Genomic DNA, 19,534 nt, shown 5'->3' with positions numbered 1-19,534 from the left:
TTCCTCTGTCTAATGTCTTTATAAAGGCCCTGTAAGCGGTGCATTTGGAGGAAAGGATTATGTCTGGCTACAGATGAGGGTATTTATCCTTCAGAGAGCTGTGCAGTCAAGGCACGTTTCCTGCCAGATCTGGTGTCCCTCCTCCCAGCCTATCACAGATCAGATGTGGTCAGCCGTTGCTTACAGGGCACTCTTGTAAGGTTTACTGTGCCCTCCATGTGACCTGTAACCGAAAACTCCACCCTCCAAGATCTACCCCTCATACTAAAGCAGAGGGTGATCTCTTGGTATTGATTGGGAAACGAGGTCTGCAGGTAGATAGTGACACGCAATATGTCCTTCCTGACATTTTCTTTCGCAAACCGAACAGGATCGTCAGATCCTACAGAGACCCCAGCTAGCATATTTGCACGACGTCTAAATAGGGAAACAATCTGGAATGGTCTTTTTATTTAGCACTACACTGCACAGTACCACCTCAGCACATTCTCCATGCACCTGCCCCACAGTCTCATTACAAATCACATATGGATCGCTCGTCAAAGTTGTCTGATCAATCGCCCGCCGAAACGGACACATAGATCGGACTTCAGAGACAGGCATTGATTTCAAGCAAATCTGCCCGAACATCTCCCAGTCTCTTGCTCGGCACACCTTTCCAGTACTAATGAGCAGCCGCCTTCATTCTTTGCCAAGTGAGACGTTCTCTTTCATGCCTTCTGTCAGGAAACGCCAGCGATTCATTACGAGGAGAGGAGAGCAGTCTGTCGGTTTAGTTAGCGTTGCAAGACAGACAGCTATGTCACCCTATCCCTTCTAAACAGCCGTAATCAGCCTTTAAAACTCATTTGTATTGTGCATCCCCTTCAAAACATTAATTTGGGCTAAGCTAATTTACCTTCTTCATGAAACAGTAGCCTGTCGCTAAGCTAGGAGGTAAAAACTATATGCTAATTAATGTCACTCAGATTTAATTGGGCACAAGGAGGTGTTCGGTATGAATGTGGAGTATCAGTGCATTTTCAACAATCAACAATCCAGGAAATAAACACAACAGCCTTGAGGTGCTTGAATTAGCATTCACTAACAACCATCCCCTATATACCCAGTGAAGATGCAATCTGAAGATTAAAAATAGACCCACGCACAATCACGATCACACCAACATTCAAAGGATATGCTCTCCAGTAATCAGGAAACAGGTGATTGTAAGTAGGGGCTTTGTGTTTCTAATGAGCCTTGCAGGAGATTGCAGGACAAATGGACCTCTTTCTACACTAGCCTCCCTTATGCTATCAAAGCCACAAGGCCTGCTCTGCCGAGGCCAAACTTCTTTCTCCTCTGAGCTCGCAAGAGTTATCTAGAGCATGAATAACTCATAGGCTAAAAGAAAAGATGTTAAATACTCCACTTGCGTAGAGGTCGCCCTGCATTGAAAAACACTGCTACTCCACGTTTCCACTCCTTTCATGTCTGTTTTAAACTGCTATGCTGAAATAAATCCATCAAATAGGAACTATTTCAGTGATCACTGTTATAATTGACTATTGTATGCATTACACAGTCGTAGAGTCAGCAGTCTGACTCAGCAGTCATATTGAAAAAATGACAACATTTTTACTGTAATTTTTTTAACTTAATCCCTCCATTTTAAGCTTGAAAAGTTCAACATTGCATACAGTATATCAAACAGATTGGGTTTGGTCCACAGCAGAATCCTTATGTAAACATACTAAGATACACGTTTGTACTGTTAGGTTGAAATAGTGACAGTAATATACAGAACTTTACCAGGAGTTGGCTGATTGTGTACAGACGGTAATGGTTGCATGTAAAGAATATGCAACAGTATTAAATATTAATATTTTATCATGCATACTGTTAAACTCTTCAAGGACGTTTGGCGCAATAAAATTGAGCAGATGACAGTCTTCTCTTTAACTGTATTGTCAAATCAAAATGAAAATGCCGTCATTGTACAAGGACTTTGGCTGCCAATTCCATAACATTCAAAGAAACCCTTCAGAGGGCCCTAGAAGGCCCGTTGCACACTAAGGCTAATGGTACATCGAAGACTCTTTCCAGCTCGCCCCTTTTCCAAGCGCCTTGACCCCTCGCTTGTGATCGCCAGCGATGAGAGGGTCGCCATTGACGAGGAGCAGGGGTCACGGAGGCGGAGGGTTGGGTGAGCAAATCCCACCAGACGAGCCTCTTTGTGCATTCTGCGCGTGACGAGCTAAGGCGCTTGTTGTTTGCTGAGACAGCAGCTGACTCCTAGCTTTGCTCCCTCAGCCCTGCGCTCGGCGGAGGCAGGAGGGACTTAATTGCCTCATTAGCAGAGGGGCGAGTGAGGAGAGTGTTCCTCAACATTGTTCAATGTCAAGAGAGCGTCCGAGAGGAAAGGTTAATGGAGTAAATAGCGTCGCTCTCCTTCGTCAAGGCCAGACCAAATAAGCAGGCTTAAAAATAGGCCCCGCTCCGCCAAAAGAGGCTCTCGTTTACCAATTTTTGCGTCGAAACGACCCCCCACGTTTGGAATCGTCATATCCCCGTATACGCTTTCCAACACGGAGAGAGCGCTGACGTGAGAGGGTTATTTCTGTTGCTGTCGTTCTTCCTTTTTTTTTTGCTGCGGTCCCAGTCTTGAGTACACAGTCATAATGCCAACTTTAATTACCTTAAGAGCTTGATTTTGCCGACGCCGCCTTTTCCCTCCCACACAGCAAACCCTGGACCTCCGGCGGCAAATCATGGGAAGGCACTCCCCCATATCCTAACTCTGGAATGACACTGACAATAAAGTGATGTGTGCTAGTATAAAAATGAGGACGTTCAAACTTCAATGGTCCATCTTAAAATGACAATAGGATGGCTGAGGTCACAGAGGTGCATTCCACCCGCTCCAAATGGCACCTTTCATTTCTGTACACATTCGAAAAGGAAAGATCTCATTCATCTCGCTGGCTCGTTGCCTAACGACCATAATTGAGTACATTTCACATGTGGAGACAACAAAAGAGGCAAAGGATGACTTAACAATGGAGGAACTGTAGGGACAATGGAACAGTCCAGTACAGTAGCATCTGTACACAATCCATCTGGGAGCTTGGTTCGGGAAGTAGACAGCATTAATTTGCCATTCCCCAGAGTGCACTGCAGTACAGCTAGCGTGCTCAGTGTGCTTGTGTGTGTCTGTTTACATGTGTCCGGTACACAGAATAGCAACCATCAAACACAACTCTCTTTTACCTCTACACAATCAAGTTGACAGTCTCACCCTCATTGTAGACAAGGCCATTTTTTTCAAGGCACAAATGTCGTGCTTTTAGGTGCAACTCACTCCAGATTTCTGCGACTGGCACTGCGTGACACTGCGACGTGGCGGTTACAACCATAAAACACCACATCTGTAAGGGCAGTATAGCGTAAAGGCTCCATTTCATCAACAAGTCAAGTCTAACGACTCGTAAAAAACAAAGGTGGTGGTGCCATCTGTTCTGGAACTGTGTCCGGGGAAAATGGAAAGAGAAAGAGCGAGAGTAAAAGCTTTTGCAGCTGGGGCAGTACACTGTTGCCCACTCTCCCCCATGGCCTAAGCACCTGCATAAGTAACTTAATCTCCTATGCAAACATAAACTTCTTCCGTTGAGTGCATCCCAACCTCTCAGCATTTAAAGGTTGCGGCATTCAGTTAGTGTGACACACTGCAGGCTATAGCGCAATCAGGGGCATTACACACTTAATTGCAGGCAGCCTAGCGATTGATCAGCGATATCCAGTTTACAATGTTTTCGCTCTGGTATGAACAGCCAAATGTCTGGCACCGTGGTTCGATAATTAAACCATCCATCACTATGCCTCCACAACAAGATAACACAGCCAGCAACTACAGTGGGACCTAAATATTGCACTATACAATTACTACAGAACAGCAATAAATAGGATGCAAGTGATGACCGAAGCATTTATTCGTATTAAGAATTAAACAGAAAATATACATACTTATTTGTGATAAAAAGGTTACTTTGAGGACACTAGTAATTTAAAGGCAACATTTATGAAAGTGTCATTTCATGGACGTGACCAAAAATATCCATAAAAACTATAATAGAGGTGTATATAATCTTCAACATCCCTTAATTTCAGAGAACTTCAAAGCCCAGCCAGCCACCAAGACTATGGAAGAACCATCTAGTGTCGTAATGCAGTCCTAATCCATCACTAAGCCAGGTAACTGTTCTGTCTTCCCTGAGGTTCAAGCACTCTAATCAATGGCCACCAAATTCTTCTCTTCCAAACACCATCCATCTTGGGATCTTTTCATGCTTCGTGCTGTGACGACCGAAGGGTCCGAAGATGAATGTAGGAGGAGCAGGAGTCCTCATGCTGATTACAGGCGCTAACGCTTGGGGGAGAGGAGCACGCGAGGGAGGAAATGGAGTGAGACAATGGTCCATGCGGGTTCAAAACACCTAATGGAGTGGCCTGCTAGGCAGAGCTAATAGACTGTTTCAAATTGAAAGGAACAGCGGGCGTCTAAACAGAGCGACGTGGAACATTTCCCCCCATTCATTTACTCGGCTTTCCACCAGAAACCAAAGAGAGAAAGACAAGAACAGAAAACGGAACCTGCTGGGGTTCCACTGTCTTGTGAAACATGCATTTGCACCATGGGTTGGGTTAGTTTATCTGTAATCAATGTTTTGTCATTCAATTACAGCTGAATGTCATATGTAGGGAGAGACAGTCAATTCTAAGTGAATTAGTGCTATCCCGGTGTGAGGGAAATGCATGTCCAGATAGTCTCCTACTCTGCTTTTCTCAGCATTCTTAGACTGCCTTACCTGGAAGTCAAACTGTGTTATCAATGAACCCTGTCTTTTGAATCATCCAAACTTTCTTTGGCCATGATAATCAATAATCACAGAGTGGTGAGAGACCACGTTGCCTCTGGGTTTGGTCTGGATGTTGTGCGATGAGTGGAACACGTATTCGACCAACAATGTCTGAATATCCGACATGCCTGTCACTGATTCTCCAGCTAAACAAATACTCTTCCAAGTCGCCCTGGATCAGGTCGTGTACTGAACAAAGAAACAATTAAACTGATTGTATATCATCTCAGCTCGACAGGAGTGCTCCTGGTCAAGTTAATGGGGGGGTTAGATGACAGTCTATTTGTCTGTGTGTCAGACTGTGTGTACTTGGGTGTGCATTCGCAATGTGTGAGTGCAGTACACTCCACACAACATCTTCCACTTTTTTAAACTATTTGCAAATGCCGTGTCATTCAAGCGGATCTATAATTTCCATCCCATTGAAAAGGCAAATACATACACCAAACATATTGTAAGGAACATTATTTTATGTCAGTGATGTAAGCAGTATTCTAAGCTGCTTGAAATTGAGAGACACCATTGTGACAAGGATTTTGGGGAGCGGGGGAAGGGGGGGGGGGTTGGAGCTGTTGATTTTCCTGTAGAGCTCAACCCTACACTGAAAACAGAGATATTATACTTGGTTTCCAAGAGAGAGCATAGATCAAAAGCCTACTCTGCTGGGAAAAGACAAGCATGCCAGCCTTATTTTGGGCTGCCAGTTTTCGCTTAAGCAACGAATGCTTGAGAGGAGCACTGTAGGGTCGGATGTTCCGAATGAGAGCATCTCGACGGGTTCCCCTGATAAGAAGATCATTTGTAACCCAATGTAGGACACCTGAAGATCTTGATCTCGTCTATCATCTCTCTGTCGTCTTCCTCCCGACACATGTACTAGGTTGAGGTGTGTTGCACCAGGACCAAACCAGCACATCAATGGGGAATTGATAATGCCAACTCTCTCTCTCTCTCTCTCTCTCTCCCTCTCTCTCTCTCTCTCTCTCTCTCTATCTCTTTCTTTCTCTCTTCTTTTTATCTTCTTTTTATCTTCTTTCTGTCTCCTTCTGTAGTTCATAAAATACAGCTTCACCATTGTGTCATTGTTTCATTAACTATTTGGTCTTAGCGTCATCAGAAAACAATCCAAGTGACCAGAATCAAAATTGTTTATGTTGAATGGCAGCAAAGCGGTCTGAGGTTTCATGAATAAAGGCCCGTAATCGTCCAAGCTCCTTTGACTTTCATGATTATTTACTGCTACAAACAACGCAGAAATCCTTGCTTTTGCTGGGAAATGACCGTGGCTGGACAGATTAGAGAGCGCAGTGGGGCATTCTAACATTTGAACCCAGCTTGCCAACCTGTAAGGGAAGGGCCACCTCAAGCGATGCAGAACATAAAAAATACTTTTGCCTTTTTTTCAAGAATGAATATACTGCAGTTCCATGCATGTGGCTTGAGTTAACGTGAATTGAAGCCTCCCAAGAACATCTGTCAAAGGTTAGCCGTGAAGTGAAATAGGCAGTTCCTGTTCATGTGTTCCAAAATAATCTGTTAGTAATTTTCCCAGTGAAGGATGAAAAAGAGGCAAGGATTTATAGGTCAGAAAACAGAACAGGGCCAGTCATGTGCAGACATGTGTGCCCTCTATCATTCTTAGCAACATTTCAAACACATAATGTAAAACAGAGATGTTTTGTTTACATACTCAATTTCAACTTTGTACCTTGCATCTTTTAGCTTTATATCTCCATCAAATTGTACATTAAAAAAAGACGGGTTGGGAAAATAAATGTTGTGCTGAAGAATGAGATCTGTTCTGTTAAAACATTCATTTCCATGTGACCAGTGACCTTCACTTCTACCTTGGATGTCTTTGGTTGGTAAAAATAAACAGCTCATTGTGAACATGTTTGACTGAGAGAGGGACACCGATAGAGAGAGAACAAGCGAAAGTCAGAAAGGTGTGTACAGTAACATCCACTCTTTCACCTAGACTTTTGCTCATTTTAAACACAGGACAGGGCTTGCTCTACAGGACAGAAAGACCTTCAGGCTAAAAGCTCCTCAATCAATGAAACATGAAGGATCGCTCCACACAAAGAAGATGACTACCGCAATGGAAAAACATACCGTCATCTAAAGGCCATAAGAGTCAAGTAACACATCTGCAAAATGTGCTTGGGATGCAAATTGCTGTTTCGTAGTGATATGAGTCTCAAGCAGAATCTATTGTGCCAGTGACTGGCAAAACATGACCTCTCTCCTCTGAGGACCACTTGATTGTAAAACAAAACTAAAAAGTGTGAGTTGCATACTGTAGCTAAGCCCTTGGTTTTCTTTGAGACCATTTCCTTGGCTCTCTGCTTTGCCCATTACTGCTACACTTCCATAAATGCTTTTTTTATTTGTTGTGTGAGAAAAGAGAAAGTGCTGCAGACCAGCGGGTATTTCTCTGCACTGATGCATGGACCTGGTTTTGAGAAACCACAGTTGAGAGTCTGTTTGACAGCTCTCTTTGACCTCTGTGTTCAACCACCCCGTAAAGGTTGATCCATCCTTTGCGCCCCATGCAATCGGGACTGTTGCTGGACTGTAGTTGGATTTCCTGTTTTCGCATGTATTGCCATGGAGCTATGCCTGCGATGGATATCATGTCTGACCGCTTCTTCGCACTTCTTGTGTCAAAGTGCTGACCTTCTAGCTGTGAAAGCAGTCATCCGTTGCATATATTTTTTGGTGAGTCAGAACATTATTGAAAGGAGAAGGGGAGAGGTGGTAAAAATGGAAAAAAGGATTCAGACCCAAGTTGTCACTCAACCCCACAGGAATGTCATATCCACCTTGGAGTCATGGCTCAGGCCAAACCTGTGAAATACCGATTTTGGTCCCATAAAGCAGAACTGCCAAGTCAACTTACACAAAAAAAAATGACTACGTAATTATATCCATGAGATTCAAATGAAGTGACAAGAAGTTGAAGAACTTTGATATTCTCCTTGGTAACCTAATAACTTGAATAATCACACCAAGTGATCAAAATGGCTCGTCTATATGTGAATATCGAATAGAGGCAGTTTGGGTATGCGTGGGAGTGTGATGAGAGGGAACACATCGAGATGTCACTTCCTGACCTCTGGCACCGGGGGCTCCTGTCATCTTCACATGGGAGATATGCTTTGGGACTCTGCTAAATATAGAACATGGCGGCAGACATTCAACTCTGTAGCCACGGGTCTATGCATGAACGTCCAACGCCCGTCTCAATCAAATGAGATGGAAGTGAAGCTTCAACATGCACTACTGTGTCGCTTCTGCCATTGTCAGAGAGCAGTGTGCAGCGAGACTGCACAAAGCATTTATAGTTAGGGTGACATTGTTATGCTCTGTTCAGAATGAGGTATGTGCGGTCTGCAATGAACTCTGGGCGGATGAGATACTCATTTTTTCTATTCAATTTCTGTCCAATGAATTACAATCTGTTATTACTTCCAAGACAGTCATTGAAATTTTTTAATTCAAAACCATCCATTACTAGGGCAAGGACAGGCAGGCAATCCATCATTAAGCTCCTTGACTTGGGTTTCCCTAATACCACTTCAAGCTGTTTTACCTTCATATCACTCGCTACACTGGATTCACTTTGAGATCTGGGCTGCATGATAAAGGTGTGATAAAAGGAATTTTGCTGCGATTAATTGCGGCACTTATCTGTCATGTGAACTCTGGATGTTATGTCTCCCACAGATATTAAATTAAAGGGGTCTAAGGACCTCCAAGTCCAACGACAAATAAAAAGGAAATGAGGCCTATTAATGAGTATTGATCATATTATAATAGAAGGCCCCTTCCTCTCTCTGCTGGGCCTCTGGTGTGGTCTGGTTTAAATATTGATGTTATCTTAGGATGTCCTTCACCCTGATTCCAAGCCATGGAATTCTTTTTCCATTTTTCAGGGTGTCACTTGGCTGTCAACTCAACACTCTCCATTCGAATGTCAAATATCTGAAAACAGTTGGTAGGACACGTTTGACGGTAACCACATAAAATTGTCATAACGCTTTACCCTTTACTTACTATCTGTCCTCCTCTACTAATCATCTAACATTACTGTAACAGACAGCACAATCATAATCTTCAGCAGTATCATCACCAACATCATCCTTATCATGGTAATGCAATTCAAATATTCATTGGCAATATAAAACAAGGGATCCTTACAGTGAACAGTTAGAACATGCAAAAATGGCAACACCTCAGTAAGGAACTACCAGAAGAACAATGGTGTGCTCTCTGTCTACGGCAATGGGAGTAGCATCATACCTGAGACATGAATGGTACACCACAGCATGACACATAGCTAAAACATGCATCAACAACTTGTGATGCAATGCTGTTTCCTGAAGTTTAATAAACCTAACTTACACAGTCTGCTTGTAGAGTCTGTGGCTTGTGCTTCCCTATTACAATAAAATAACTGAATTTGAATCTCGTTCAGCTTCAGATGACAGAGAGACATTTCCAGATGTTCTCATTTCCCATTATCAAGCCAGACTTAATAACAATATTTATTCAAGTTACAAATGTTTGGTCTGGATGCAAGACCGAACACACTATACTACACGCTATACAATTCAATATATAACGTCAACAGACAGTTTAGCTTGAATGTAATAGCATTCTCAATCACAGGAATGTTATTTTTGGGATATTTAACCACCATACAAGTAGACTACTGTGAGTCTTGAAGACAAGCCTTTCCCTCTCTCACAAGCTCGCATGCTCTGACCCCGGCACACGCGGGCACGCGAGAGACCATCCTTTAGTCTTGCGGTCACTTATATCTCAGGGCACCAACCAAGCCATTCTCCCTCCACCGGCCATCTATTAAGTAGGTCTATTTATTACCAGTCGGTGTCACAACAAATTATGTTATTCCGCTCAGCTCTCATGCCCTGCCTTTGTGCTTACTGTTAAGAAGTAGTTGTGTTTAATCTCTCATTAGCAAACAACGGAAACTTAAAGGAATGTCTGCCAACACTAAAGCTTTCTTTGTTCGGTGACGGGCTAGTGAACGCCTGAAATGTAGCCATGTACAGTCATCATAGAACCGACACATATGTTTTTAATTTCCATGTCAGGCGACTGTTATAGAGAAATGATTTATTTTAAGTCAACTTTTTCCCTTCTAAAGATGTTTTATTTGCTCTTTTTCTGAATTAGTTGCGACCACAATTTAAAATGAGATCTTATTCAGCTCCAATTCATTGGAAACGAGTTCCCATCATTAACCATGCATTTATCTCTTATTTCTAAAGGCTAATGTCGGAAAGATAGAAATGTGCTGCATTAATGGATTTCTTAAATGTAGCCTACCCTGTGAACTGCGGAATAGGTGTGTAACATATGCATGCAACGTTTTGCCAATAATAAATTGATAGGAACTCGAAACAATGATTCTGATATATAAAGGTTAACACCATAGTCATGTCATAGATAACAGACAGTTCAGTAAGTCAATAATGTATAACAAATGGGACTTACCCAGAGACAAAGAGCAAAATATTGCAGACATCGTGACACCCGACAAGTCTGGAAATCCCATGCAACGAAGCTGGAAACAATGTGCTCAGGCTGCCTTAAAATTCATTCGGGTGACCCAAGTCAACAGTCACAATAAAGCAGCACATCAGCAATTGGTAGAGAAAAAACTGCAATGTAAATCTATATTGAGCAGAGTCCAAGGACATCATATCTTACACATTCGGGATGTGTAAGCTTTCGAGAAAGAACGCGTCTCTTTCATATCGATCATTTGTACCATATTCGCCTTTAAAATCAAAGTTCCTTTTCTGTCTGGTGTGGGACGCGTGTCTCAGATTCCGCCTGTCTCCGTTGCCACTGTGAGCGTTATTCTCTTCTTTTCACCTCTGCACAAATATGCGAGGGGGCGAGAAGGTGGATGCTGGATGCTGAAGGATGGAGACCTCTAGAGTCTGAAGTGCTCAAATGCTGTATAGCCTCGTATGACCACAAAGCATCTTCCAAGCACAATGGGCAGTTGAATAGGGATGCAGGCAGCTAGCTCTCTTACTGTGTGCATGATAATCAGTGGGTTGAAAGCATATCTGCGATACCATTTGATATTTTGATTTAATGTTGAATGTTGGTGTTAGGCCACGCATTCACGAGGACAAACAACCGGAACCAATTACTGAGTAAATGAACCTTGTTTTGTCACTGTCATATCAATCATTTTTTATAATTAAACGATGTTTTCATTAAATTTTTAAAGAGCAATTGCACATCTGTTGGATTAAGCAAATAATATTAATTAATACTGTGATAGATCACGCGTATCTCAAATCTATCCATCATAGCGTCAGTTTGCTTGCTCTAACAGCTGTGCAGACGGTGCTGACGTTTTTGTTGTTTTTATTTATTACTTTATATGTAAAATTAAAATGTTAATGTAACTTATTTGAATATGGTTGTATGCTGTTATTCTATTGTCTTGAAAAATTCCGGGCAGTGTCTTGTCAATGCAATGCACATCCAAGCACAATTGATGTATCTGTCTGTTGGCTCTCTGGATGTGTTTGAGTGTTTCCTGAGCATGAGCTCTGTTAAGTAAACAACAAGAAAGGGAGACTGCTGCAGCCAGCACTCAGGCCTTGAGACAGATGAATCCCCCATCCTTCCTCGGAACAATCTACAGAAATAACAAAAGGGCCATGGGCTCCTTTGTGGCCCACAGCCTTCTTTACCACTCTCCTTACCTCTCTGAAGTGGCTCTTGCAGCAAAGCACAAACCAGCTCTCCCACCCCCACCCCCCCCCAAACACACACACACACACACACATGTCCCTTTTCCGTCCCAATTGCCAGATAGCTTGAAACAATGCCACACACATGCACGTGCACGTACATCACACACACACACGCACACACAAGCATCGAGCCAATGTCACTAGTGCTGAGCTCGCCTGTGCCTCTCATTTCATCTGTCACAGGACCGTTTGTTCATCCTCAAGTCATGTTTGTTCTTTTTCGGATATAATTATTTGACACTTTTTTATGGCTCCAATTTCATCTGACGGCTAAAAATATTTCATTGAATCATCGAAATGAATATTCTGTCGAAATATGTATTCATAGAATTGAAGCAGAACTAGTAGCGCATGCCTTTTCAACTCTGTCAAACTATGATGGATGGCAGATTACCCTTGAAGCTGCAATTCAAGGCAGTGCAATCCACGTTAGCAGCTTGCAATCACAATAGGTAGGCAACAGAGCAATACTATCAAGGTTGGTCTGTAGTGTATGATATCACAGTGCAATCTGACACAGAGAAAATACGAGTTGATCGGACAATCCCCTTTGCACTGATTGCATGGTGCATGGCTCCCCGAAATACTGTTTTGTTCCTCCTTTCTCCCAGGTACATATTGGTGGGGTGCACCAGAGAGCTGCAGATATATCTGACACAACAGCCAAGAAGAACAGGCATCAATGTGAAACTTCTATCGAGTGGCATCTCATATGTTATCAGAGCCCGGTCGGTAAACAGACTAATACACTAGAGGAGCAACGTGGAGGTTCAGTGTTTGTTCAAATGAGCGTGCAGCAGCAGGTCATCCACCATCACAAATGGTGGACAGATCCTTCTGCAGACGTCCAACCTGTCCGAGTGCGGTGGCTTGGCTTGGTTGGATGACACAGCACCCCAATGCAGATGGTCTCACAGATGGCTGATATTTATACCACAGGCCCGGAGAAGCCACTTGTGCGCTTCTCCGGTTTTTCCGCACTGATTGGTTTGAATCACAATGTGCCACACGCTCCACCTTCAATATCATTGAGAGGCGGAATCTCAGGCCTCATCAGTGGCTTTGGGAAAATGTGTTTCTTTCATTTTAGTAGATTGATATGTTGTGGAAGATTCTCCACCTGTTTGCTTCAGACAAAGGTGGAACCAGGAGACACATGTTTATTAATTATTATCCCAACACGTCTTTATGATGCTTGCAAGTAGAGAGACTGGCTAACTCCCACACTAAGTCTCTGAGGCACAGCTCAGTGACTCGTTCTGTTCTAGGGAAGGAAATAACAACAATCTTTTACCCCTCAGTAGCTGGTCATAGTCCATTTGCACATTTGCACAGTCGTAAGAGCAAAGCCTAATCCATTTCCACAGCAATATAGCACATTTCTAATTCAAAGTATATCCATACATAATAATGATATCACAGGTTTGACAAACCCTATCTTTAAAACTGATGATGGTTATGTGTTGGGACTTGTTTTTCAACCCAGTGAAAATGTCATTCTCTTAAGTGCAACTGGTTCCATCATTTTTTCAATAAAAACTCTCAACACAGCTTCCCTTTTTGTTTGCGAGCACTCGCAACATTTAGCCTAAGTAAATGAGCAATTTCAGTGTGAACCAGCGAGATGCCGCATGTGAGCTACAAAACGGACCCAACCCGTGTTCATGAAACACTCACAATTGTACAGTCCTTGTTGTAACATCATCATCATTATGGGGAAGTGTAACAGTTTTCCCAATGAGATGTCGCTGTATGGATACCGTTGGCTAGTCTCAATCCCCTCTGGAGAACCTCTCTCTCTCTCTCCTCTGACCTTAGGAAATGAGACAGAGTTCAAAAGATTCTCAAGTAACAATATGAACTGAAAAATCTTGTTTGGTTGGGGGTCCTCTATTTTTAGGCACCGTTGGGATCCTTCAACGGCACTGTTTCACGGCTCACAGATCTTTCGTAATTTAATGAGGGAGGAGGGCAAGAGAGAGAGAGGTCTTCTGAGATTTATGCTCTGCATCTCAAGCCACTCTGCTTATTGATCGAAAATCGGATGTTTGTTTACGGGTCAGTATGGCTCAATCACTCCCTTAGAAACCTGCCCAGTCCTTGTGCTGCATATTTTCCCAGGCAACTTCTAATCCAATAACAGGATTGCTGTACCTTCAAGTGCCAAATGTGGGGAAAATGTGATCACCACGTATCTGACGACAGAGGAAACAGTCAGACGTGGGAAGGAACAACAAACTCATTTGGAATCCAGCATGATGTCATGGCTATGCGGAACTGCAAAACACTCCAGTGGCATAGAATTAGCGTGCGTTGCTTTTCTCTGTCTTTGGCATCTGCTTCTCTTTCTTTATTTTTTACATTTGTGGTAGCAGTGTGTTCATGTCTGTGGAAAGACCAACGACTTCAAAAGCAGATGTTGCTCTGCAGCTCAAGTTATTTATGAGGATCTTTTGTGGTGATCACATGCAGGCAGAGGGAGGGAGACCGAGAGAGCGAGGGAAGGGGAGAGAGAGAAAGATGTTGTAACATGTTATCATGCACTGATTAAAGACCCAGAGAGAGATGATGGAATCATATTTAGGCGCAGGCCAAGTGCAGCCAATGGGACTCCTCTTTTGACTTTGTAAGCTGCTTGCTTGAATGAATCAATCGAGGTCAGGCCTTAGATTGTGATCAAAGGGACTTGAACATTGTTTGTGCCGAGTGACGTGGTGTTGTCTTTGAGAAGTTAGAGACCTCACTGTAACACAGCCAGTCCACTGCATGTCAAGGTAAACAGATCAATCTAGCTGCAAAATCATCATTTCCACCGCATTGCACACCACATGAAGTTTGGTTTTCATTGACATTGCGATGGTGTTTGCAGCATCACTTGACACATTTCCTGTCTGTCTACAAACCAGTGATTGATCGGCAATATTCTTAAATAAAAGACTGGCATAGAGTTGGCACATCAGTGAGTTTTGAGTATGTGTGTTTCTGTTTGGAGGTTGTATCACCATCAAGCCGGTGATTTGTATAAAATACTATAACTATGTGGTGTAATTGCACACGGATGCATCTACACGATGTGTTAAAACACATCCACGTTTGCATATTTGTACAAAGTGTATCTGCCCCACATTTGCAGTGCACAGAATGGTAAAAAGAAAGTGGGAGTGAGAAAATACAAATTCATGAAATTAAAGACATCAGCAAGTTATGGCAGAGGAAGTTCTTATGTTAGTTTAACCTCCTTACCTCATTTTCTAAGAGATAAAAAAGTGCTTGTGAACATTTATTGGACCCGTTTATGTGAGTTTTCACTCTTAACAAACCATATACTATGCAAATGGTCTTTTTACTGCGCTTTCTATTGTTGCTCTGTAGCTAGTGTACTGGTGCAGCTTTATTTTGACAGGGGGACGTTTTTCCCAAAGAAAAACTGTAGCCGTCAGCACTCCAGATGGCTAACCCCTCCCACCCTACACCGCAAATGCAGCTAATGAGTGAAAAGAAAACTATCTTGTGTAAGAACGCGCCTATTAGAACGTTTCAGGAACTCCAGCCACCGATCGGGAAGCTTAGGATATATTATCGAACCAAACGAATTAGCTGATTACCCTTGGATCCCAACGCAAATTGAATGCCTTCCTTGGCATTGATCCTTTCTTTTACCTTCTGAGGGTCTATTGACACGCGGCGGCTGGCCGCAGGCTTCACTAAGCAAACAAGCGGAGCTCGAGAGATACTCGATGGGGGGGCAGGGTGAGGGGAATGCGGGCGTTTGATGTCTGATGGCGTGGCCCCCTCTCCCCACCCGTCCTCCAGCCCCTCCACATCTCCTTGATGAAGTGTTCCCCATCTGAGGGACTGCGGGTGGAGGGAGGTGAGGCGTGTGGTGGAGGGGAGCAGGTGTAAATCAACAGGCACGTTTGCGTCATATGTCAGCCAGGGGAAAGGCCATAGTTCCTCCACAGGTCTGTATCCATCACACTGGTAAATGGCCCAGCCGATAATTAACACTGTTGTGGCCCAATGGTAATATCAGGCGTATTACGATATTCCAACCAGGGTTACACCAACAGGGATTGTGGAGTACCCTAATAGTAGCATATGGTGCTTTCTCTACAAAAAATGAACACACTGTTGAAGGACTGAAACAAGGCAGACAAAGACAATTATTTTCCTATCGAAGAGGACTATATGGTGCTAGACAAGCCTTTATTGGTGCTAGACAAGCAATCTATAGTCAGTGGCACCACCAAGGGGGGGCCAAGGGGGGGGGGGGGCGGTGCCACCTTGATACAATCGCTGCCCCCCCTACTGGCTTCCCCTCGCAAGTCACATATCGTCTAGAACAGTGGTTTCCAACCCTAGTCCTCGGGACCCCCTGTCCTGCATTTTTAGATGTTTCCCTGCTCCAACACACCTGATTCAAATGAATGGTCGTTAACAGGCTTCTGCAGAGCTGATTAACGACCCGTTCATTTGAATCAGGTGTGTTGGAGCAGGGAAACATCTAAAGCATGCAGGACAGGGGGTCCCTGAGGACCAGGGTTGGGAACCCCTGCTCTAGAATTTGAGGGGGATTTTTTTTACTCAAAATGTTAACATACCAGTGTTAGTCTTTTCACATCCAATCATTTGTAACATTAACTGTAAAATAAGTATATCATTATTTGATTCCTTAACTCTCATAATGACATCAAATTCAACTAGCATATATATCTATAAGAAAAGCATAAAAGGATTCCTGAAATTCAGTTATGGCTTTATGGACTTTCAGTGCCCCACCTCCGGCCACCCCTATGAAAAATGTCTGGGCGCCACTGTCTATAGTCTATTGTTTCATAGTGGCCATTGGGTCAGTGGTGAGATTGCATCTGTGAAGGGATTAATTCCAAACACAGATGCTCCTCTCAGTTAAGGTTGAGAGGGCTTCATTTCAATCTGTGGTATGAAGAGAGTTTGATGATGGTCCTGGAAATCTTTATGGAGACTCAAATGGTTCAGCTTTAGAGATAACAGCGGGCATAACCCGAGGTCAACTCTTAATTTGCAGAAGCAGGAACAATTATGCTCTCGTTTGCCCTTGCTGAGTAGGCAACAGCACGGCATTTTTGATTGGCAGGCTGGGTGCTGTATTTTCATGGAAAAAATTGCAGAAGAAGAAGCATGATCATCAATGTGCAAATCAAAACTGGACAGGTCATAATGCTGTTATTACTGCCACATGGAAAACTAAGAGAAACAACCTCCAACACGGTCACAGTGCACATAGTGTCTCGTATCAAAATGGGGACACAGAAAGCCGAAGGATAAATGTACTGCACATTTCTGGAACTAGACTTAAAAAAATGATGGGGGATTATGACGGGAATGCTTTGGGGCTGAATAACCTCCAAATCAGGAAGAAAGCAAAAAAATCATTTTTCAAAGAAACAGAATTTATTGGTCACAGACTATTCCATGCCGCTGGCCGTGAACTAATCTAAAGGCCGGCTATTTTTCCAGAGCAACTATGGACTGAGGCGTGACTGACACAGTGTCCAGTCAAGCAAGATCATTTCTTTGACAAGCCCGAGCAAGGAAGAATGACAAGACATGAAAAATTGAGCACAAAGACATGATACCCTATATCTTTGCAAGATGAAGCTCCCCAAACCAATCCTGTAGGTGAGGATGTACATTTTGATTAGGAATATCATATGCCTTCACATGTTCCATAACGCACCCTCCTACAAAGGCTTGGGTGTAATGCCTCAGTGAGCCTAACTTACTTGTAAAATATCAGGGCACTAAAAATAGACTTCTGTTCTCACTGGGGGTTAACAGGGACAAAGAATCCAGTGTGCTGTGACATTGTCTCCAAGAGCGTAACCTAGCCGACGATTAGAAAGATTGGCTTTTACGGAAATACGAAAGGTTTCCAGGTTATGTTTCCATCCTCTCCCAGTGTGTGCTGTCGAGGGTGTGGCATTACAGTGGCTCCATTTAACATTCCCAGCAGGTGTCTGTTAATCATGCTGGGGGCTCAGTGGAACCTCTGCATGCAAGTAGGACTTAGCTATTTAAACAGATCAATCAATTGATTTTTTCATAAATGTAATGGCCACGCCCCCTTATTTTGACCCCTCGCTGCAGGGCCCCTAAGGGCTATACATTATGTCGGTCCTGCATTGCAGGGATAAAAAAGCACTGCATCAGTTGTCAGGGATCACATTTTTCATAATATTTTCTTCTGAGACTATTTGTAAATGGTATTCCATGTGCATAACTGGACAAGGAATATATGTATTGCTTGTATATTTGTGGGTGCTTGTTTTTACGACGGTACCATGTTTCGTAAAGAAGGCCAGCCGACTTCATATGGATTATAATGGTGATCTCAGATTATCATCGCTTCGATTTACAGTCTCTCGGGCCGGACACTCAAATCCCCTGCCCCCTCCCACCCACCCCTGCCATCCGCAACGCTGACCTTTGCACTGGTTTCATTTATCACAAAAGTAAAAATAGAAATCTCTATAGATTTTCTTCTCTCTGATGAAATCAGGACATTCAGCGCCAAACGCCCAGACGGTATCCAGCCCGGCTGCAAGGTCTTAGAGGTGCCAGTCTGATGCCCCTTGCCGTAATCCTTCTTCTTCTCACCGCCCAGCTTCTTCTGGTCTATCTTAATGGATTTCACCCTCCATTTACACACCAGCAGCAGACGCTGGGATGGGAGGAGTACCATGTATATGACCTTTTGGTGTGAAAGCTAACTTTAGCCAGTCAGGGAGGGGTAGCCCTTCTGTCTCCTGAGAATTGTTCGCTGTCTCGGAGATGGAGAAGTGAGCTTTGCATGCATGGATTCCAATCGCACGAGTAATGAATATGTTAATGGCTGCTTGGCCCTTCCATAATTCAGCCATGCAAGTCCGGGAGAGAGGGGCACTCTTTTGGGATCTGATTGCTACGATCAAACTGAAGCAAAGACCCAGACTGAGACACAAATGGAAGAAATATGATCAGAAACAGCTGGACTCAGGAATCCATGGCGACGGTTCTCTCCTGAATCTGGCCGGCCTTTCACATCAGACCTGTGGGAGATGTAGAGGAGAAATTGAGATGTATGGCAACCATCACTTCTACAGACTCTCATCATAAGTTATGATGATGAAGCTGTGTATAATTGAACAGCTGTCCGGAGTCTCGATTTTAGAACTATGTGCAATGTTTTACAAATCGACATGGCATACTTTAAAGAAACACGCATGGACAAAAACATGACTCACTGCTTGTAGTTGGAGGTGGTAGACATCATAGCCGGGCGCGTATCAGCTTCGGCCCGCTTCATAACTGACGCTGTCCACCTTTTATCTGTGTTTTTGTCTTTGAAAAACAATTTGAATGGGTTTTAATGTAGAAGCTCATGGTATTGTGTTGCTGAGTAGATGTTTGATGCTATGCAAACTGTACACAGTCCAGTACATCTTATATAGGATCAAAGGGCAGAGACAATTTGCTGTAGGCGCTGGCCGGGCCAAAAAAAAAAAACCTTGACACATGTTTCTAAACAACTTAATTCAAGTCTCTTGGCTGTTATTTGAGTCAGTGCTAGCCTGCCAACATATTCCAATTAATAGTACATGTTGATATTTTAGATCAATTGCTCATTCAGTCTTTGAACATGGAATTACAGTGCACTGAAACAGACAATGGACTGTTGGAAGGTTCTGTGCCCCATGTTTGTGCGGCAGTAGGTTTACTAAAGAGACATTGAGCCAGAATCCACAAACCACAGCATTACTCGACATATACAATCCGACATGTAATAGGTTTAGACATTGAACTGGG

The 19,534-nt window shown here is 43.3% G+C and overlaps 1 protein-coding gene across 1 annotated transcript in view; it reads right to left on the bottom strand.

Annotated features, from left to right (window-relative positions):
• Nucleotides 1–10,873, bottom strand: part of clmpb (CXADR like membrane protein b) — a 48,134-nt gene extending 37,261 nt beyond the window's left edge. Inside the window, exon 1 of the mRNA XM_084674798.1 lies at nucleotides 10,422–10,873. Within this exon, the coding sequence (XP_084530924.1) occupies nucleotides 10,422–10,482 (61 nt within the window). The 5' untranslated portion in view covers nucleotides 10,483–10,873. The remainder of the gene's footprint in view (nucleotides 1–10,421) is intronic.
• Nucleotides 10,874–19,534: the final 8,661 nt, after the last annotated feature.

Source organism: Hypomesus nipponensis, chromosome 15 (assembly GCF_054491055.1).
Source record: "Hypomesus nipponensis isolate SF chromosome 15, ASM5449105v1, whole genome shotgun sequence".
Classification (NCBI taxonomy): Eukaryota; Metazoa; Chordata; class Actinopteri; order Osmeriformes; family Osmeridae; genus Hypomesus; species Hypomesus nipponensis.
Note: the sequence above shows the minus strand (reverse complement) of the source record. Positions and strands in the feature narration are given on the sequence as shown.